This window comes from Pristiophorus japonicus, chromosome 13 (assembly GCF_044704955.1).
Source record: "Pristiophorus japonicus isolate sPriJap1 chromosome 13, sPriJap1.hap1, whole genome shotgun sequence".
Taxonomy (NCBI): Eukaryota; Metazoa; Chordata; class Chondrichthyes; family Pristiophoridae; genus Pristiophorus; species Pristiophorus japonicus.
The window spans coordinates 47,932,007-47,952,365 of NC_091989.1; the positions used below are offsets into that span (position 1 = coordinate 47,932,007).

The window sequence follows — 20,359 nt, forward strand, 5'->3', positions numbered from 1 at the left end:
TGATGGCACGGTCAGGATTTGCGGCGATTATAAAGTAACTATTAATCGTTTCTCGCTACAGGACCAATACCCACTACCTAAGGCAGATGACCTATTTGCGATGCTGGCAGGAGGCAAGACGTTCACCAAGCTCTTTGGTTCGGTATTCACTAAGGAGGACACAAACAACCTTCCGGATATAAAAGGGGTCAGAGGGTCTAGTAAGAAGGAGGAACTGAGGGAAATCCTTATTAGTCGGGAAATTGTGTTGGGGAAATTGATGGGATTGAAGGCCGATAAATCCCCAGAGTCTGAGGACTGCATCCCAGAGTACTTAAGGAGGTGGCCTTGGAAATAGCGGATGCATTGACAGTCATTTTCCAACATTCCATAGATTCTGGATCAGTTCCTATGGAGTGGAGGGTAGCCAATGTAACCCCACTTTTTAAAAAAGGAGGAAGAGAGAAAACAGGGAATTATAGACCGGTCAGCCTGACATAGGTAGTGTGTAAAATGATGGAATCAATTATTAAGGATGTCATAGCAACGCATTTGGAAAGAGGTGATATGATAGGTCCAAGTCAGCATGGATTTGTGAAAGGGAAATCATGCTTGACAAATCTTCTGGAATTTTTTGAGGATGTTTCCAGTAGAGTGGACAAGAGAGAACCAGTTGATGTGATGTATTTGGACTTTCAGAAGGCTTTCGACAAGGTCCCACACAAGAGATTAATGTGCAAAGTTAAAGCACATGGGATTGGGGGTAGTGTGCTGACGTGGATTGATAACTGGTTGGCAGACAGGAAGCAAAAAGTAGGAGTAAATGGGGACTTTTCAGAATGGCAGGCAGTGACTAGTGGGGTACCGCAAGGTTCTGTGCTGGGGCCCCAGCTGTTTACATTGTACATTAATGATTTAGACGAGGGGATTAAATGTAGTATCTCCAAATTTGCAGATGGCACTAAGTTGGGTGGCAGTGTGAGCTGCGAGGAGGATGCTATAGAGTGATTTGGATAGGTTAGATGAGTGGGAAAATGCATGCAGATGAAGTATAATGTGGATAAATGTGAGGTTATCCACTTCGGTGGTAAAAACAGAGACACAGACTATTTTCTGAATGGTGACAGATTAGGAAAAGGGGAGGTGCAATGAGACCTGGGTGTCATGGTACATCAGTCATTGAAGGTTGGCATGCAGGTACAGCAGGCGGTTAAGAAAGCAAATGGCATGTTGGCCTTCATAGCGCGGGGATTTGAGTACAGGAGCAGGGAGGTGTTACTACAGTTGTACAGGGCCTTGGTGAGGCCACACCTGGAGTATTGTGTACAGTTTTGATCTCCTAACTTGAGGAAGGACATTCTTGCTATTGAGGGAGTGCAGCGAAGGTTCACCAGACTGATTCCTGGGATGGCGGGACTGACATATCAAGAAAGACTGGATCAACTGGGCTTGTATTCACTGGAGTTCAGAAGAATGAGAGGGGGTCTCATAGAAACGTTTAAAATTCTGACTGGTTTAGACAGGTTAGATGCAGGAAGAATGTTCCCAATGTTGGGGAAGTCCAGAACCAGGGGTCACAGTCTAAGCATAAGGGGTAAGCCATTTAGTACCGAGATGAGGAGAAACTTCTTCACCCAGAGAGTGGTGAACCTGTGGAATTCTCTACCACAGAAAGTTGTTGAGGCCAATTCACTAAATATATTCAAAAAGGAGTTAGATGTAGTCCTTACTACTAGGGGGATCAAGGGGTATGGCGAGAAAGCAGGAATGGGGTACTGAAGTTGCATGTTCAGCCATGAACTCATTGAATGGCGGTGCAGGCTCGAAGGGCTGAATGGCCTACTCCTGCACCTATTTTCTATGTTTCTAAGCTCGACCTGACTTTGGCCTACATGACGCAGCAGCTGGAGGAGTCTTCGAAGGGCCGCACCTGCATCAACACGCATGAGGGACTGTTCATCTACAACAGATGCCCGTTTGGAATTCGGTCGGCTGCAGTGATCTTCCAGAGAAACATGAAGAGCCGACTCAAGTTGGTACCATACACGGTGGTCTTTCAGGATGACATATTGGTCAGGGGTCGGGACACCGCCGAACATCTACAAAACCTGGAGGAGGTCCTCCAGCAACTAGATCGTGTAGGGCTGCGCCTGAGAGGTCGAAATGCGTCTTCATGGCAACAGAAGTGGAGTTTTTGGGGAGAAAGATCGCGGCGGACGGCATTCGGCCCACAGACGCCAAGACTGAGGCTATCAGGAATGTGCCCAGACCACAGAACGTCACGGAGCTACGGTCGTTCCTGGGACTCCTCAAATATATTGGTAACTTTCTACCGGGGTTAAGCACCCTTTTAGAGCCCCTAGATGTGTTATTGTGCAAAGGTGAGAACTGGGTATGGGGAAAAAACCAAGTAATTGCTTTTGAGAAAGCCAGAAACATTTTATGCTCCAACAAGCTGCTTGTATTGTATAACCCATGTAAAAGACTTGTGCTAACATGTGACGCGTCGTCGTACTGAGTCGGGTGTGTATTACAACAAGCTAACGTTGCGGGGAAGTTGCAACCTGTCGCCTATGCTTCCAGGACCTTGTTTAAGGCTGAGAGAGCCTACAGCATGATTGAGAAAGAGGCATTAGTGTGTGTGTTCGGGGTAAAGAAAATGCATCAGTACCTGTTTGGCCTCAAATTTGAGCTGGAAACCTATCACAAGCCCCTCACATTCCTGTTCGCTGAAAACACTAATGCCTCAGCCTGCATACAAAGGTGGTCACTCGCGCTATCAGCATATAACTATACCATCCGCCACAGGCCAGGTACCGAGAACTGTGCGGATGCTCTCAGTCGGCTACCATTGCTCACCACGGGGGTGAAAATGGCGCAGCCTGCAAACTTGTTGATGGTGGCGCAGCCCGCAGACTTGTTGATGGTCATGAAAGCATTTGAAAATGATAAATCACCTGTCACGGCCTGCCAGATTAGGACTTGGACCAGCCAAGATCCTCTGCTGTCCCTAGTAAAAAACTGTGTACTGCATGGGAGCTGGGCCAGCATCCCCGTTGAAATGCAAGAGCTAATCAAGCCATTCCAGCGGCGAAAGGATGAGCTGTCCAATCAGGCAGACTGCCTGTTGTGGGGTAACTGCGTAGTGCTACCAAAAAAGGGCAGGGAGACGTTCATCTCGGATCTCCACAGCACACACCCGGGTATAGTAATGATGAAAGCGATAGCCAGATCCCATGTGTGGTGGCCTGGTATCGACTCTGACTTAAGAGTACTGTGTACAGCAATGCAGCGTATGTGCTCAGCTGAGCAACGCGCCCAGAGAGGCACCACTAAGTTTGTGATCTTGGCCTTCCAGACCATGTCGACTATGGGGGCCTGTTTCTCGGTAAAATGTTCCTGGTGGTGGTGGATGCTTTTTCAAAATGGATTGAATGTGAAATAATGTCGGGAAGCACCGCCACCACCACCATTGAAAGCCTGGGGGCCATGTTTGCCACCCACAGCCTGCCTGACATACTGGTCAATGACAACGGGCCATGTTTCACCAGTGTCGAATTTAAAGAATTAATGACCCGCAATGGGATCAAACATGTCACCTCGGCCCTGTTGAAACCAGCCTCCAATGGGCAGGCAGAGCGAGCAGTACAAACCATCAAACAGAGCCTTAAATGAATCACATAAGGCTCACTCCAAACCCGCCTGTCCCTAGTACTGCTCAGCTACCGCTCAAGACCCCACTCGCTCACAGGGGTGCCCCCGGCTGAGCTACTCATGAAAAGGACTTTTAAAACCAGACTCTCGCTGGTTCACCCCAACCTGCATGATCAGGTAGAGAGCAGGCGGCAGCAACAAAATGTAAACGATGGTCGCGCCACGGGAAATTGATCAGAATGACCCTGCGTATGTGCTAAACTATGGACATGGTCCCAAGTGGATTGTGGGCATGGTGATAGCTAAAGAAGGGAATACGAAGTTTGTAGTCAAACTAGACAATGGACAAATTTGCAGAAAGCATCTGGACCAAACGAGGCTGCGGTTCACAGACTGCCCTGAACAACCCACAGCAGACGCCACCTTTTTCGAGCCCACAACACACACCCAAAGGATCAATGACACCACGCCGAACCAGGAAATCGAACCCATCACGCCCAACAGCCCAGCAAGGCCAGGCTCACCTAGCAGCCCTGCAGGGCCAACACATGCCAACCCAGCGAGGGCACAGCCAACACACCAGAACAGACATTTGTACCGAGGCAGTCCACCAAGGAAAGAACGGCTCCCAACTGCCTCACCTTGTAAATAGTTTTCACTTTGACTTTCAGGGGGGAGTAATGTGTATCTGTAAAGCATGCACTCCCATGTTCTGCCACCAGGGAGCTCATCCCCTGAAGTCCCAAGGGATCCCAACATCCCTTGGGAGCATTGTATATAAGCCCGCCCCGAAGGCCTGTTCCTCACTCTGGAGTATCTTATTAAAGACCTAGGTCACTGTTACTGTAACTTCCCTGTGTGCAGCCTCATTTGTGTTAGGAACACAATAATCCCTATGGTGTCCGTTCAAACAATTAAAAAAATATCTCAACCCTCAGTTTTTTAAGTCAGCTTTCAACATTTCACAAGAAATATCAACTATTTCCACCAGAACTTGGGCAGGGGAGAGAGTGAGACTGGGGAGTGGGCCAGTCAATTAGGGCTCGGGCATAGGGGTGAATGTCAGAGGGATTGGGGCTTGGCTGGGGGGAGAGAGGGAGACTGGGGAATGGAGTTGGTGTAACATTTCCTACAGAGACGGTTGCAGCAGCAGCCGCAACATGGCATCAAGGGAGGGGAAGCCAGTAAAAGGTGAGTGAAATCTGGACACTTTACTATGGATAAATAGTGAAAGATTGTTTCCACTGGTGGGCAAATGAGGAACCATGGGTCGGAGATGGAGGAACCTCACTGCAAGAACTAAGGGAGAAGGAAGGGTTTTGACCTGAGTGTTATTCACCATGTGGCCATTGAAGCAGAAATTAGAACATAATTTCAAAGGGAATGGGATAAATATTTGAAAAAGAGTAATTTAAAAGGATCTGCGGGAGTGGAATTACAGGAGAAAGTGTCAGCACTGGCACAGGCATGAGGGCTGAATGGCTTCATGTGCTGTAATGTCTATAATTCTACAAAAACTATTAGTTTTCGCTGCAATTTCAGTGAGTTACTATTAGTTATTCATGGAATCAACATTTCTCCCAAATCTGGTTTCCTCCCTATGTAGCCCCCTTCTCACCACCTTCAGTTTCCCCTCTTTGCCTGTTCACATGTGGCCTACTGCTTTTCTGATCTTGCACAACAGGTGCTGGCACAAAATATTGAGCAAAGATACTCATCTACAGCGGACTCAAGCTTTATAAGATAAATGCAATAACATTTGCAGATATCACATTATCAGATGTCATGTGATTAAACCTCCACAATATCTCTAATCACAGTTGGCAATCCTATTCAGTCCTGCAGCTGTACCCTTGATGCAGATTCCGCCTTCAATATCTACACAAGACCCTGGCAAGAGATGGGCCTGTGCCAGAGATGCAATGATGTTTGTTAATGGTTTGGAACACCAAATTTAGAGTCGTTGTGGCTTGTCAGGAGCATCACACTTCTGATGGTGCCCTTATATTGAATTAGGCGATACATTTTTTCAGCTCCCAATGTTATTTTAAAATAAGAAAGCATTAGAACTGAATAAAATAAAACTTGTAAGGTCACGGTACAGCAAAGGTACAGAAGTGGTGCTTTGTACACAAAATGTATTTGCCTCTTCCAACAGTTTCTGACAATGGTTTTACTATGTATTTAGAACTGGGGTGTTCGATAGATGTGATAATTGTGTACTTATGAGAAAAGGAGGCGATCACATCAAGATAAACAACAGATACAAGAAAGGAAAGATTAGAAGCCTTTTCATGCAAACAGTTAGCAGAATGTGGATTGCTTTCCCATAAGTGATGAACAATACTAAATCAATTACAGGTTTAAAAAAGTACCAATTAATTACTTAATGAGGAATGAACATAAAAGGGGCTGCAGAAGAAAGCAGGATAACAGGATTAATTTAGCACAAAAGCAGGAAAATGGTAAAGTGTAAAACTAACCCCCAAGGCAAATCCTAAATTCAGTGCAACAAGGAGTGAGTGACTTCCTACTGTGCTGAAAGTTCTGCGGCTAAAAATCTTTAGCCCTTCCGATGAACTCATAGCCTAAAGTTAGAGTTACCATTTGGCATTGTATGGGGCAAAGCCCTATCCACCCTTACAAGGCCAATGACATAGAGCAGGGGCTAAATTGGAAGTTTCTACGACCTTGCAAACGGTAAAAGTATATTCTGAGGCCGGTATGCCTAAAGAAAAGAAGCACGTTGGTCTCCTCCTGGGTGTATAGGGACATCCCCAGCATTGAAGCACTGACCACACTCGATCAGCTCCGCTGGGCAGGCCACATAGTTCGCATGCCAGACACAAGACTCCCAAAGCAAGTGCTCTACTCGGAGCTCCTTCACGGCAAAGGTGGGCAGCGGAAACGCTACAAGGACACCCTCAAAGCCTCCCTGATAAAGTGCAACATCCCCACTGACACCTGGGAGTCCCTGGTCCAAGACCGCCCTAAGTGGAGGAAGTGCATCCGAGAGGGCACTGAGCATCTCGAGTCTCAACGCCGAGAGCATGCAGAAATCAAGTACAGGCAGCGGAAAGAGCGTGCGGTAAACCAGTCCCACCCACCCCTTCCCTCAACGACGATCTGTCCCACCTGTGACAGAGTCTGTGGCTCTCGTATTGGACTGTTCAGCCATTAAAGAACTCACTTCAGGAGTGGAAGCAAGTCTTCCTTGATTCCGAGGGACTGCCTATGATGATGATGATGATGATGTATAGGGATCATCTTGGGGGCACATGTAAGGGAACTGAGGGGGCACTGCATACTGCTTTCTGAATTTTGCAGCATCCGAGACACACAGGTGCCTGAGATGGACCCCTGACCCATAGGCAGAGTAGGTGACCTCCCACTGATCTTGCATACTCCAGTGGGGTCAGTAGCGGAGATCACTGGCAAACTTGACCTCAGCCTATTGCCGGGATCGCCTCTATATTTTCAGGTTTAGTTCCAACTCCAAAGCCTCAGAGAATGTAAAGTTAGCAATTTGATGAATTTGTTTATAATGTAACATTTTAGTTACAAAAAGGTAATTGCAAACAAAGAAAGCATTTAAAGATTTAAAAGGTGATATTTGAGATTCTTTTATTGCTTGCATCATTTCCTTTGAAAATATATTGATATTTTTTGATATTATAAATTAGTGAATGAAGAGATCATGTTTGGAAGATAGAAACTATTGCATAAATACACCAAACATGGATAGCCTGCAGCCATTTGCACTTTCCTTGTAATGCCCCAAATGGCACATTGAATTTATCGCAATCTCCATCATAGATTACTTTAAAAATAAAATGACTTTTCTATAGTGTAGTTTTCTCTGATGAAGCAGCAGCCTTACTGGAGGAACTAAATGTAGTGAGATCTAACAGGACCACAAGCGTGACCTACACAATAGGTGGCAGCAACTCAGTGTGCTCCTGACACTTTATTTCTTTTGGTGTTTCTGATTGGACAGCTTGCTGTATATTTATCAATGCTTTGTCTTCCAGTTCTTTTTCAGCAAGCGATTCACATCTGTCTTTAACATTTTCTGTTATATCTTCTTCTGCAGAAGCTCCTAGAGGTCTCAGACGTACAGTGAATGCAGTCTCTTCTTCTACTGCCTTGACACAAATCTTGTCCCTATCGTCGGTTTCATGACAGATCTTTTCTGTTGTAAAATATAAAGTGCAATATGAAACATTGGCAAACTATTTGAATCACAAGTTGACTGCAATAACTGAACTTCAATGTGATTAAAAAGTACAGTTCATCACTAATCCTCACAATGGGGTAGATTTTTATCTGGTGAGAGGATCGCCTGCCCACCCATTGTAGAACCAGCCTGCTTTCATTCTATTGAAATTAATGGAATGAAAATTGGGCAATTTGTATAATGGGTAGGCAATCCATGCCACCAGATTACTAGCCAGACATTGAAAACGAAAATCTACCACAAAATTTTTAAAGTTCCTTTTCATTCAAAATTTGTGAATTGTATCATTGAATAGCTGATGGCTTCATGATTTACACATTATAGGGTTAATGCACCAATGTCACACTCCCACAATCTAACCAGTGTGGGATTGGTGAAGTGACTTTTTACTTCTTCTGGAAAAACTGTGCTTACCAACAAGTTTACTTTTTGGGAGTACTAAATAAATATTAATATCACTGAATAATTACCACATCACTGGCACATTATTGGGTGCGACACACCACAGTGCCCTCCAGATGGACCCCAGTAGCCAACATGACTACCTTACACTGACCTGCCGCTTTCAGGGTATGCTCACAAAATAGAACCCTTTTATGTTATGACACTTGATTGTATTCTTGTGGAGTTGGGTCGGAAACGCCTCGAAAATTCAGCCCATTAAGCTGGCCAGGCCAGCGGGGGCATAATGTCGGCCCGACATGGAAATCAGCTGACAAAAAAAAGAGATGGCGGTTGCGGCAGTGCGCCCTCCCCTTTAATGGCAGCCACACCGCCATTTTGGAAGAACTCCAAGCATAGTGTACTGGCAGAAAAAGCTGTTGGTGGTACTGTGCAGCAGCAGCAAGATTTTCTCGGTGGAATTTCGCGACCGGGGCGGGGGGAGCATTGGTGGTGCACGCATTGATGACGCATTTAGGACGAATCAGCAGCAGTGGAGCGGTAATGGGGGGGAGCGGGTCACCGCTGGGATACCACAGGAGTGGAATTTTTCAAAATGGCAGCAATTCCACAAAACATCGGCAGCCTTTGCACACCGCAGCGTGGCCCTGGCGGTAATAGGCCTTAAGGCAAGGGTCAATTTTGGCCCCTATATGTATTACCAAAATTTGTGAATTGTAAATTTCACTTAATTGCTGCTAATTTCATGATTTCCACATTATTGGGATAATTCACAAATGTCCTTTATTTCTTCTGGAAATTATACTTACCAAAACAGTAAAAATGTTTTCATCCACATTAAAATGGATCTGCCATTCAGCCTATCTACATAAAGGGTCCAAATTTCTTCAAAGGTAATCAATTTCCTTTCTACCACTACCTGTCCAGAGAGCCTCATGTCCATATTATTTATAAAATTGCAGTGTTAGGGTTAAGGCAGTTGCAAGTGTTTTCATCTGTTTAACAGACTCCCTTTGTCACCACTCCATTACTCTTCATCCCCACCTTCGCATGAAACACAAAACCTTCAATTCAGTAACCATCCTCAAACTTCACATCAGACCTATTTGGCCCAACGTGATCAAACAAGTCTCAATCATATGAAAGAATAACTGAGCACAATTTAACCGTACCTTTTCCTGCATGACTCCCATCTCCATGAATAAATGAGCAAATAACTCAAAATTGAACATAAGCCATCCCACTCTTTCCTCACCCCACACTTTCCCATGGTGTCTAAATGTGTCTTTGTTTCTCTTGTTTTCGTGCTTCTCCTGAGGGCAACTCGAGGGCCAGTATCACGAGAGGTGGTTGGCAGCTCCTGTGCTACAATGACAGCTCATGGGACTGAGGTGGCCCACTTCTTATGGCAGCTTGGTCTGGAGAGGGAACCACGAATGGCTGTTTCTCTGCAACTTGTGTCTGGTGTTACCTTCTTATGCCATTTGTGTGGTGCTTTGAGAGGGAAGACTGGATGTTTGACCTGTTCTGAGAAACAGCAGCCCCATGCAGCTGGCACCGTGGGGCTGGGCCTGGATCTGTTTGTCCACTGATCAGCGGGGGCGGCTGGTCTAATGGCAGCTATCAGATCATGAAAGCCTGAGAGACAGCAGCTTGCACCCCAGCCCCCAGGGTCAGAAAGCAGGGTGTTGTCTTTTCTATCCCCTACTGCCACCAGGAAGGCAGTCTGTGCTTCTGTGGAGACAGTCACTGACTGGTCCCAGCCTGCTTCTTCAGTGGGGGGCTGCCACAGATTTCAATGAAAATACCACATGCTTCATTGATGTCTGCAATGAAGAAAAGCTTTCCTGATGCTCCCACAAATAATGTCACAGCTGTCAGGTGCTGCACATCCTCAGAGACCGACCTCAGAGCCTGCATGTAGATGTGATGTTCCTCGAATACCCATTTATTTTAAGGTGAGTAGTCCTGAGTTCTGAATCACATGATTACGAATCATGGGGAGTCTTCTCTTCTGCCTTCACTGGAAAACTCATCCAGCCCCCACTCCTCAAGCTCCCTCGTTCAGTTAATCACCTGGTGCCACATCCTCACTTGTATCTTCCCGGGTGATCGTATCTGAGCTGCTGCGTGGGAGTAACTAAGCAGGTGATGGATGCAGGGGGTGAGATTGATGGGGTTGCGACAAAGGAACGTCGGGCAGGATCTTGCTCGAGGGCCTCTTATGTGGTCTGGTCCTCATCATCATTGTCATCACATAGTCAATGAGGAAGAAATTTCTTCCCTGCTGCTCCTCCTCCTCATGTTCCCCATCTTCCTTATCCTCTGCCTCTGTCGCTGTGATGGATCTGCACTAAAGGAGGTTATAAGCTAACAATGGATGAGCATGACTCCCTTGGGACTAAGGAGACAAAAAATGGTGTAGAAGTTTCTGGCTGTGTGCTCCTTCACAGGGCTGTCATGGCACCTGATTAGGTGTGCATCCACTAACCTGCAGCCTATACTGTTATGACAAGTTTGCCACCTCCCACTGCTTGAGCAGAGTGCCTTCCCATCAGCTCTATGGCTTTCTCCTTGTACAGGGTGAGCTCTCTGAATGGTTTTAAAGCTTCTGCATGCAACTAATTCCTGTTTGGAGAAATGAAAACACTTACTGTAAGATACAGAGTTGGGGAATCCCTTAACCACAGTGCAGTGTGAAGAGTGATTTGTGCGACTATTTATTTTAGAAGGTGAACAGTGTATTGGTACCCAAGGGAAAAAAGAGAGTAGACCATCTTGATTGCAGTCAGTGCCTCCTCACTCTACACTTTTCTGAGGTTTCATCCTGTGGGCATCCAGCGATCTTTCTCCCTTTTAATTCATCCAGAAATGTCTGTAGGTCAGCCTCATTAAAATTTGGTGCTCGTCTTTTCTGCTTCCTTCAAATGCCCCTGTTCATTCCTTCACTTGATTCCATTCATTACAACTGTCTCCAAATGACTGGAGAATCACAAAGGGAGAAAGTCAGAGGGGCCGAAATTGATGGCTGCCCATTTCTCGGCAGCCAGCGGGCGGGAGGTCAGTTTTTGCCGCCTGCTACCGCCGGGTCCCGTCGGGAGCCGCTTTCATCACCGTTGTGTGGGCAGCAGCGGGAGCGGCAGTTGGCGTCAGTCAGCGGGTGGGAGCGGGATTCAACGGCAAACGTCATGAGAGTGCGTCAGGTGGAGGCCTCTCTACTCAGGTATTTTCGAAGGACCTCCACTACGCATGCGCAGGATTTCGGCATTTTTTTTTGTAGTTTTGGGGATGGGACCTGTAGTCCTTTTGTGGCCCTTGAACGCTAATTGAGGAAGTGCTCATGGCCATAAAAGGAGAGCACTCAATTGCACTTGCGAGAGGAGAGAGGAGACAGAAGACAAAGAGAGGAGACAGAAGACAAAGAGAGAAAGAGAGGAGATAGGAGAGAGAGGAGAGACAGAGAGGAGAGAGAAGATACAGAGGAGAGAAAGGAGAGAGGAGAGAGCGGGAGAGAGAGCGAGAGAGAGGACAGAGAGCGAGAGAGAGGAGAGAGCAAGAGAGAGCAGAGAGTTGGAGGTTAGAGAGCAGAGGTGGCATTGTAGAGGGGCCAGTCTGAGTTGCAGAGGGGGCAGTGTGACAAATTTATACTCAGACTCTTGAGTAGCCATTCCTCTCATCATAGAGGATGTGGGCAGAAATCGTCAATGAAGATTGGCAAAACCAGGTCCAGAGCTCCGTGGTGCAATGAGCAGGAGTTGGAGGAGCTAGTGACAGAGGTGGAGTGCAGGTACAGCGAACTCACCCGGGATGGGTGTGGCAAGCCTCCAGCAGCCCAATATCGATGTCTTTGGATGGACATAGATCAGATGGTCAGTGCAACGGGCAATGTGGAGTGGGATGGGGACCAATGCCGCAAACGGTGGAACGATTTGATGGTGGCAGCTAAAGTGAGCACAAATTTATTCGCCCCTCCTGTCCAAGACCAAAAAGGTTGTGCGCGTGATGTGTGTGTGTGGGAATGGGGCATGAGCAAAGGGGGTAAAGGCTGCAATGTTTCTTTGTGCAGAGAAAACTAGCAGCCAAACAAGCAAGCCTGAGTATGACCGGAGGAGGCCCAGAAGATGTGGTCCAATTCACCAGGCTGGAGGAGTGTGCGTTGGCATTGGTGGGTCATCGCTGCATTCCAACCACAAAAGTTTCTGCAGATCCGGTGCTACCACAGGGTAAGGCTACACTCATCTCCGGTGTCAGTGAAGCTCATGGCATGAAAGTACTTGCAATGTTAAGGCACTCGCGGTTCAACGCATACTTTGTCGTCCATTATTGGTGTGGACATGTAGAGATGGAACTCCTTGCTTGCATAATATGAGATGGAACAGCTCACATCTCACTTTCACCACCCCCCCCCCCCCCCCAAAGACTGAAATGTTGTCCTCCACTTGCAGATGCTGAGTGGATACCACCGATCTGGAGAGACCATCGACCTCTGGCCTTCACAGATGCCGTCACACCCCAGCATCTCCCACCCCGACATTCTCCATACCCGAGGACACCAGATCCTTCCTGCAACCCCAGCCCACATCATTCATGTCTACCACTTCCACCTCCGTCACCCAGGGCCAGGAAGAAGGAGAGAGGAGGGAGAAGGGCCCATATTTGTGCCCCTTCACCTGGAGGATCCGGAAGCGGCTGACATGAGCCTCCTGCCAAGTTAGCCAAGTCTCCGCAGAACCTCAGCGTCGGGCTTAGATTTCCTGGGGTTTCCCACAGATTCAACTCAAGCAAGCTCAAGCAAACGCAGAGTCCGTGGCTGAAAGGGAAGCAAGGTCCCACCACACAGCAGCAGCGAGCAACTAGCTGCAGATGCAGCATGGCTCGCTCTATTGAGCCAGATGGTGCAGCTATCAACCACCGGCATGGAGGTATGTGGCGAGATGCAGCAGACCATGGCTGGGGTAGCTGCCAGCATCGCCATGTTCACCCAGCATCACAATCAAAGGATGGAGCAGCTCCTCACAGTGTTGGAGCACACAACAGAAAGCGTTGAGGCCATATGGTAAGAGATGTCTTCTGCACGCCTGCTGCAAGCCCCCTACCCCACACCCTCAAGGCAGACAGATGCGGAAGAGCAAGAGATCCTGGCGCCTTTGGTCCCGCGCTCTACGTTCTCACCGATACGCCACCACCTTAAATATCCACTCCCTCCACCACCGGCGTAGCGTGGCTGCAGTGTGTACCATCTACATGATGGACTGCAGCAACTAACCAAGGCTTCTTCGGCGGCACCTTTCAAATCCGCGACCTCTGCCACCTAGCTGGACAAGAGCAGCAGGCACATGGGAACACCACCACCTCTACACATTCCCCTCCAAGTTACACACCATCTTGACTTGGAAGTATATCGCTGTTCCTTCATCGTCGCTTGGTCAAAATCCTGAAACTCCATCCCTAACAGTACTGTGGGAGTACCTTCACAACATGGTCTGCAGTGGTTCAAGAAGGCGGCTCACCAACATCTTCTCAAGGGCAATTAGGGATAGGCAATAAATGTTGGCCTTGCTGGTGGTGCCCACATCCCATAAATGGAAAAAACCCCATCCTTGCATTGACTTATGTACACTTTCTCTGGCTTGTGACCAGGGAGTGTTTTCTCGGTGGGCATGAGACTGTACCATACTTCAGCATGTTATATCACAGAACAAAGTACTCTGGGTGCCAGGAAACACTAGAGTGTAACTACATGGCAAAAAAAAAAAATTTCACAAGTATGTAAAGGTTCACACTTACTTTCCCCGTCCTAGTGAGGTCAATAAACGTCTTACAGCATTGCATCCACATCCTTAGCACAGTACTGCTGCTGTGGCTGGCCCTGCTGTGGCTAGCCTCAACCACCTCTTGCCATGCTCTGCGTGCCAGTGCCTTCAGCACCTTCCTCCTATGGCAGGGAAACAATGCATCCCTCCTTTGCTTCATTTCATGATGCAGTTGCTCAATTGTCTTATCATCAAAGCAAGGTCCCTTTTTCGGCCTACCATTTTTACTGGCATTCTCAACAATTTGACACTGCTTTTCCCATTTTTTCCTTCTTGGCACTGCCAATTGTAAAATTATCTTTTGGCACAAATGAGTTCGCAGAAGCATTCCAGAATACTGCCTTCCAATTTGCAAGCTTGAAGAAGGTTTACCTGGCTTCAAAAATATTTACCCAGCCTCAGGGTTTGCAGTTTCATCCTCAGGTTCTCCCAAGGTCCCAGGGCTCAACTACCTGTATACATGTGCACAGCTCTTTAAGACCTGCAGCTTTGCTTTTATTTCCTGGGCCATCATCACTGAAACCAATAGGAGGCATCGATGCCCACCACCCATGTAACACCCAGGAAATGCAAATGACATCTGAGACAAAATCTAGGCACAGAGTACTGTGGTATTTTTGTGTGAGGCCCATTTGTAGCACTCATTTCCACAGCCCTCTAGGAGAATCATCCCAACATAGTCCAGAAAGAAGGCTAGTTCAATATATGCCAAGAAAGTAGGCTCAAAGGATATAAATGGAAATTAGTAAAGAGCAAAATTATAATAGATGTCAAGAAAAACATCTTTACCAAAGAGTGGTAAATGTTTGAATAATCTACCAAGCAAGATACTAGAGGAAAAGTACAATTAGAAAATGCATTTTATGAACTAGAAATTCCAATGAAGAGCCTTGATAAGGAGTGCAGACAGGAATTCAGGTGCAAAAGTTCCGCAGAATGTTCTGTCCGTTAATATTAATGAATGTGACATCCTGTGGGCTGGGGGGGTGGGGGAGGGCTGGCTGCTGATTTCTGCGTCTGAATTCCTGATATGGGCTTCTGTAGCAAAATATTCAAACTGGGGGGTGAAAATTCAAAAAAAAAGATGACAAGAGTTAATGTACTGGAAGGATTAGTTTTCCTATCCCTGACTTCTTTTATATTCGTATTACCTGTCTTTAGGAGCTGTGTTTTTTTGCAAACGTGTTTAATGTTACTTTCAGTCAGAGGCATCGTTTTCATTCTAAGATGAGATTTCTGTGCTCTGGATTCCTGAATCCATTTATGTTCCATTGCTTCATCTGGAGTCAGGCGGTGTTCAGGATTCCACCTGAATAAATGTTGAAAATCATAAAACTTAAATCTGAGTTAACATCAGCACCATCGGAACCTTTAATACCATCCTCACAATTATTACCATTTGCATCATTGCCAGCATCAGCACCGTTATTATCATCAGTACCATTAACACCATTGGCACTAACAGCACTATCAGCATCATCAGTACTATCCTTGCTATTAGCGGCATCAGCATGACTAGCATCTAAGCACACATCCTGGTGGATGCAACTAATGGACTTGAGGAGGTAGCACTTGGCAAGTCATAGTGCACAGGTGAGAAGAAACAAATGGTGGTACCAGAGGAGGAGCAGAAATCGGCTGGCCATGTGACCACAAGTTCCATCAATGAGGCGGAGAGGCGGAGCAGGGAGATCAAGGAGGCCTACAAGAGGCCCATCAGTCGGGGAGCAGCATCGGGAGTTCGAGCGTTGTCGGAGAGGCCAGCCGGTGCAGCTGCAGCAGGGAGGCAAAAGAGTAGAAAAAAATCTAAAGGTGACATCACAGCCAAGGGGGTAAGTGATTGGCTGATGATTGGTAAGTAGTTTTTCTTTTTCTTTTCTTTATCAGTAAGTAACCTTTTAGCATTGTTGTTGCCAAATTACGTTTATCTAAGGGTTAAGTCATGGCAGAGCTCAGACACGTGTTATGCTCCTCCTGTACTATGTGGGAAGTCAGGGACGCTTCCGGTGTCCTTGACGACTAAGTGTGCGGGAAGTTTATCCGCCTGCAGCTCCTGATGGACCGCATTGCGGCACTGGAGCTGCGGGTGGATCTACTCTGGAGCATCCACGATGCTGAGAATGACGTGAATAGCATGTTTAGTGAGTTGGTCTTACCGCAGCTAAAGGGAACACAGCCAGATAGGGAATGGGTGACCAACAGGAAGAGCAGTGCAAGAAAGGTAGTGCAGGGGTCCCCTGCGGTCATCCCCCTGCAAAACAGATACACCGCTTTGGGTACTGTTGGAGGGGATGACTCATCAGGGGAGGGCAGCAGCAGCCAAGTTCATGGCACCGTGGGTGGCTCTGCTGCACAGGAGGGCAGGAAAAAGAGTGGGAGAGCGATACTGATAGAGGATTCAATTGTAAGGGGAATAGATAGACGTTTCTGCGGCCGCAACCGAGATTCCAGGATGGTATGTTGCCTCCTGGTACAAGGGTCAAGGATGTCTCGGAGCGGATGCAGGGCATTCTGAACAGGGAGGGTGAACAGCCAGTTGTTGAGGTGCATATAAGTACCAACGATATAGCTAAAAAATGGGATGAGGTCCTACAAGACAAATTTAGAGAGTTAGGAGCTAAATTAAAAAGTAGGACCTCAAAAGTAGTAATCTCAGGATTGCTACCAGTGCCACGTGCTAGTCAGAGTAGGAATCGCAGGATAGCTCAGATGAATATGTGGCTTGAGGAGTGGTGCAGAAGGGAGGGATTCAAATTCCTGGGACATTGGAACCGGTTCTGGGGGAGGTGGGACCAGTACAAACTGGACGGTCTGCAGGACCGAAACAAATGTCCTCGGAGGAGTGTTTGCTGGTGCTGTTGGGGAGGAGTTGAACTAATATGGCGGGGGAATGGGAACCTATGCAGGGAGACAGAGGGAAGTAGAATGGAGGCAGAAGCAAAAGATAGAAAGAAGAAAAGTAAAAGTGGAGGGCAGAGAAACCTAAGGCAAAAAGCAAAAAGGGCCAAATTACAGCAAAATTCTAAAGGGGCAAAGTGTGTTAGAAAGACAAGCCTGAAGGCTCTGTGCCTCAATGCGAGGAGTATTCAGAATAAGGTGGACGAATTAACTGCGCAGATAGCAGTTAACGGGTATGATGTAATTGGCATCACGGAGACATGGCTCCAGGGTGACCAAGGCTGGGAACTCAACGTCCAGGGGTATTCAACATTTAGGAAGGATAGACAGAAAGGAAAAGGAGGCGAGGTGGCATTGCTGGTTAAAGAGGAAATTAATGCAATAGTAAGAAAGGACATTAGCTTGGATGATGTGGAATTGGTATGGGTGGAGCCACGGAATGCCAAGGGGCTGAAAACACTAGTGGGAGTTGTGTACAGACCACCAAACAGTAGTAGTAAGGTTGGGGACAGCATCAAACAAGAAATTAGGGATGCATGCAATAAAGATACAGCAGTTATCATGGGTGACTTTAATCTACATATTGATTGGGCGAACCAAACTGGTAGCAATGCAGTGGAGGAGGATTTCCTGGAGTGTGTTAGGTTTTCTAGACCAATATGTCGAAGAACCAACTAGGGAGCTGGCCATCCTAGACTGGGTGACGTGAAATGAGAAAGGACTAATTAGCAATCTTGTTAACATGGATGAACTTCAACAATTGTACATCCCTCCCTGTCTGGAGTAAAAATAAAACGGGGAAGGTAGCTAAACCGTGGCAAACAAGGGAAATTAAGGATAGTGTTAAATCCAAGGAAGAGGCATATAAATTGGCCAGAAAAAGCAGCAAACCTGAGGACTGGGAGAAATTTAGAATTCAGCAGAGGAGAACGAAGGATTTAATTAAGAGGGGGAAAATAGAGTACGAGAAGAAGCTTGCCGGGAACATAAAAACTGACTGCAAAAGCTTCTATAAATGTGAAGAGAAAAAGATTAGTGAAGACAAACATAGGTCCCTTGCAGTTGGATTCAGGTGAATTTATAACGGAGAACAAAGAAATGGCAGACCAGTTAAACAAATACTTTGGTTCTGTTTTCACGAAGGAAGACAGAAATAACCTTCTGAAGGCACTAGGGGACTGAGGGTCTAGTGAGAAGGAGGGACTGAAGAATATCCTTATTAAGCGGGAAATTGTGTTAGGGAAATTGATGGGATTGAAGGCCGATAAATCCCCGGGGCCTGATAGTCTGCATCCCAGAGTACTTAAGGAAGTGGCCCTCGAAATAATGGATGCATTGGTGGTCATTTTCCAACAGTCTATCGACTCTGGATCAGTTCTTATGAACTGGAGGGTAGCTAATGTAACACACTTTTTAAAAAAGGAGGGAGAGAAAGCAGGTAATTATAGACTGGTTAGCCTGACATCAGTAGTGGGGAAAATGTTGGAATCAATTATTAAGGATGAAATAGCAGCGCATTTGGAAAGCAGTGACAGGATCGGTCCAAGTCAACATGGATTTATGAAGGGGAAATCATGCTTGAAAAATCTTCTGGAATTTTTTGAGGATGTAACTAGTAGAGTGGACAAGGGAGAACCAGTGGATATGGTGTATTTGGACTTTAAAAAGGCTTTTGACAAGGTCCCACAGATTGGTGTGCAAAATCAAAGCACATGGTATTGGGGGTAATATACTGACGTGGATAGAGAACTGGTTGGCAGACAGGAAGCAGAGAGTCGGGATAAACGGGTCCTTTTCAGAATGGCAGGCAGTGACTAGTGGTGTGCTGCAGGGCTTAGTGCTGGGATCCCAGCTCTTTACAATATACATCAATGATTTAGATGAAGGAATTGAGTGTAATATCTCCAAGTTTGCAGATGACACTAAACTGGGTGGCGGTGTGACCTGTGAGGAGGATGCTAAGAGGTTGCAGGGTGAATTGGACAGGTTAGGTAAGTGGGCAAATGCATGGCAGATGCAGTATAATGTGGATAAATGTGAGGTTATCCACTTAGGGGGCAAAACCGCGAAGACAGAATATTATCTGAATGACGGCAGATCAGGAAAAGGGGAGGTGCAACGAGACCTGGGTGTCATCGTTCATCAGTCATTGACAGTTGGCATACAGGTACAGCAGACGGTGAAGTGGGCAAATGGTATGTGTCATGTATCTCACACTACTGTACATAACTGTATCTTACCAAGCTATACATGACTATAACTAGAGATGACCTGTAACCACAAGCTTACCTTACCACCAGGGGTACACTTGGAGAAGACACTGGATACCTGTCCCAGATAGGTATATAAGGACAGGTCTCAGGCAAGTGTGGTATTCGAGAGCTGTGTAATAAAGGTGCAGGTCCTGAGTGACCTTGACTTCAGTATGTGCCTCGTGTGAATCTGTACTGCAGGGACAGGACTTTACAGTGGCGACGAGTTACGGGATTACAGAATCCACAGAATGGCGACCAACGGCTCAGATGAAAAATACAATGCTGGAGATAATTGGGAGGACTTTATAGAAAGGCTCCAGCAAAGCTTTGTAACCAAAGACTGGTTAGGCGACGATAAGGCAGATAAAAGAAGAGCCCATCTCTTGGTCAACTGCAGCTCGAAAACATATGCCTTAATGAAGGACCTGCTGGCACCCGAGAAACCAGCAAGCAAGTCATTTGAACAGTTGAGCACACTGGTAAGAGACCACCTGAAGCCAGCGAGCAGCCTACACATGGCCAGACACAGGTTCTACAACTACAGACGCTGTTTGGGCCAGAGCATACCCGACTTTGTGGAGGAACTTCGGAGGTTGGCTAGCTTATGTGAGTTCTCCGATGAACTAAGGAGAGAAGTACTGAGAGACTTTTTTATTGAAGGAATAGGCCACGCAGGACTATTCCGAAAGCTCATAGAGACCATGAACCTGACCCGAGAGGCAGCAGTACTGGTTGCACAGACATTCTTGGCAGGAGAAGAAAAAACGAGGTTGATCTACACTGCGGGTACGACAACTAACGAAACATCGGAACAAGGGGTTCACAGCATGAAACAAGCCGCTACCCCCCACACACAGACAAAGGCAGTAGAGCAGGCCCTCAACAGCAGGCAGTGGTGTCAGAAGCCATCAAGGGCCACATGAACGGCAGTTCACACCTCATCAACCCACAATGCGAGCAATCAACTACAAACTGAGAGAAGCTCAAGAGAGATCAGCCAGACGCAGCTCATCCTTTGTAAACAATGGAAGCGATCTGTGCTGGAGATGTGGGGGAAGGTGCTCATCAAGGGGATGTCGATTTCAGCATGCTGTTTGCAGAAACTGCGACTATACAGGGCA

At 46.8% G+C, this 20,359-nt stretch overlaps 1 protein-coding gene across 2 annotated transcripts in view; it reads right to left on the reverse strand.

Moving 5' to 3' along the window:
* Positions 1-7,476: 7,476 nt before the first annotated feature.
* Positions 7,477-20,359, reverse strand: part of dyrk4 (dual-specificity tyrosine-(Y)-phosphorylation regulated kinase 4) — a 183,286-nt gene continuing 170,403 nt past the window's right edge. For both annotated transcript variants that reach the window (XM_070896649.1, XM_070896650.1), the window contains 2 exons: positions 15,237-15,394; positions 7,477-7,825 (listed from right to left, as the gene is read on the reverse strand). In XM_070896649.1, the coding sequence (XP_070752750.1) occupies positions 7,560-7,825; positions 15,237-15,394 (424 nt within the window). In that variant the 3' untranslated portion in view covers positions 7,477-7,559. The remainder of the gene's footprint in view (positions 7,826-15,236; positions 15,395-20,359) is intronic.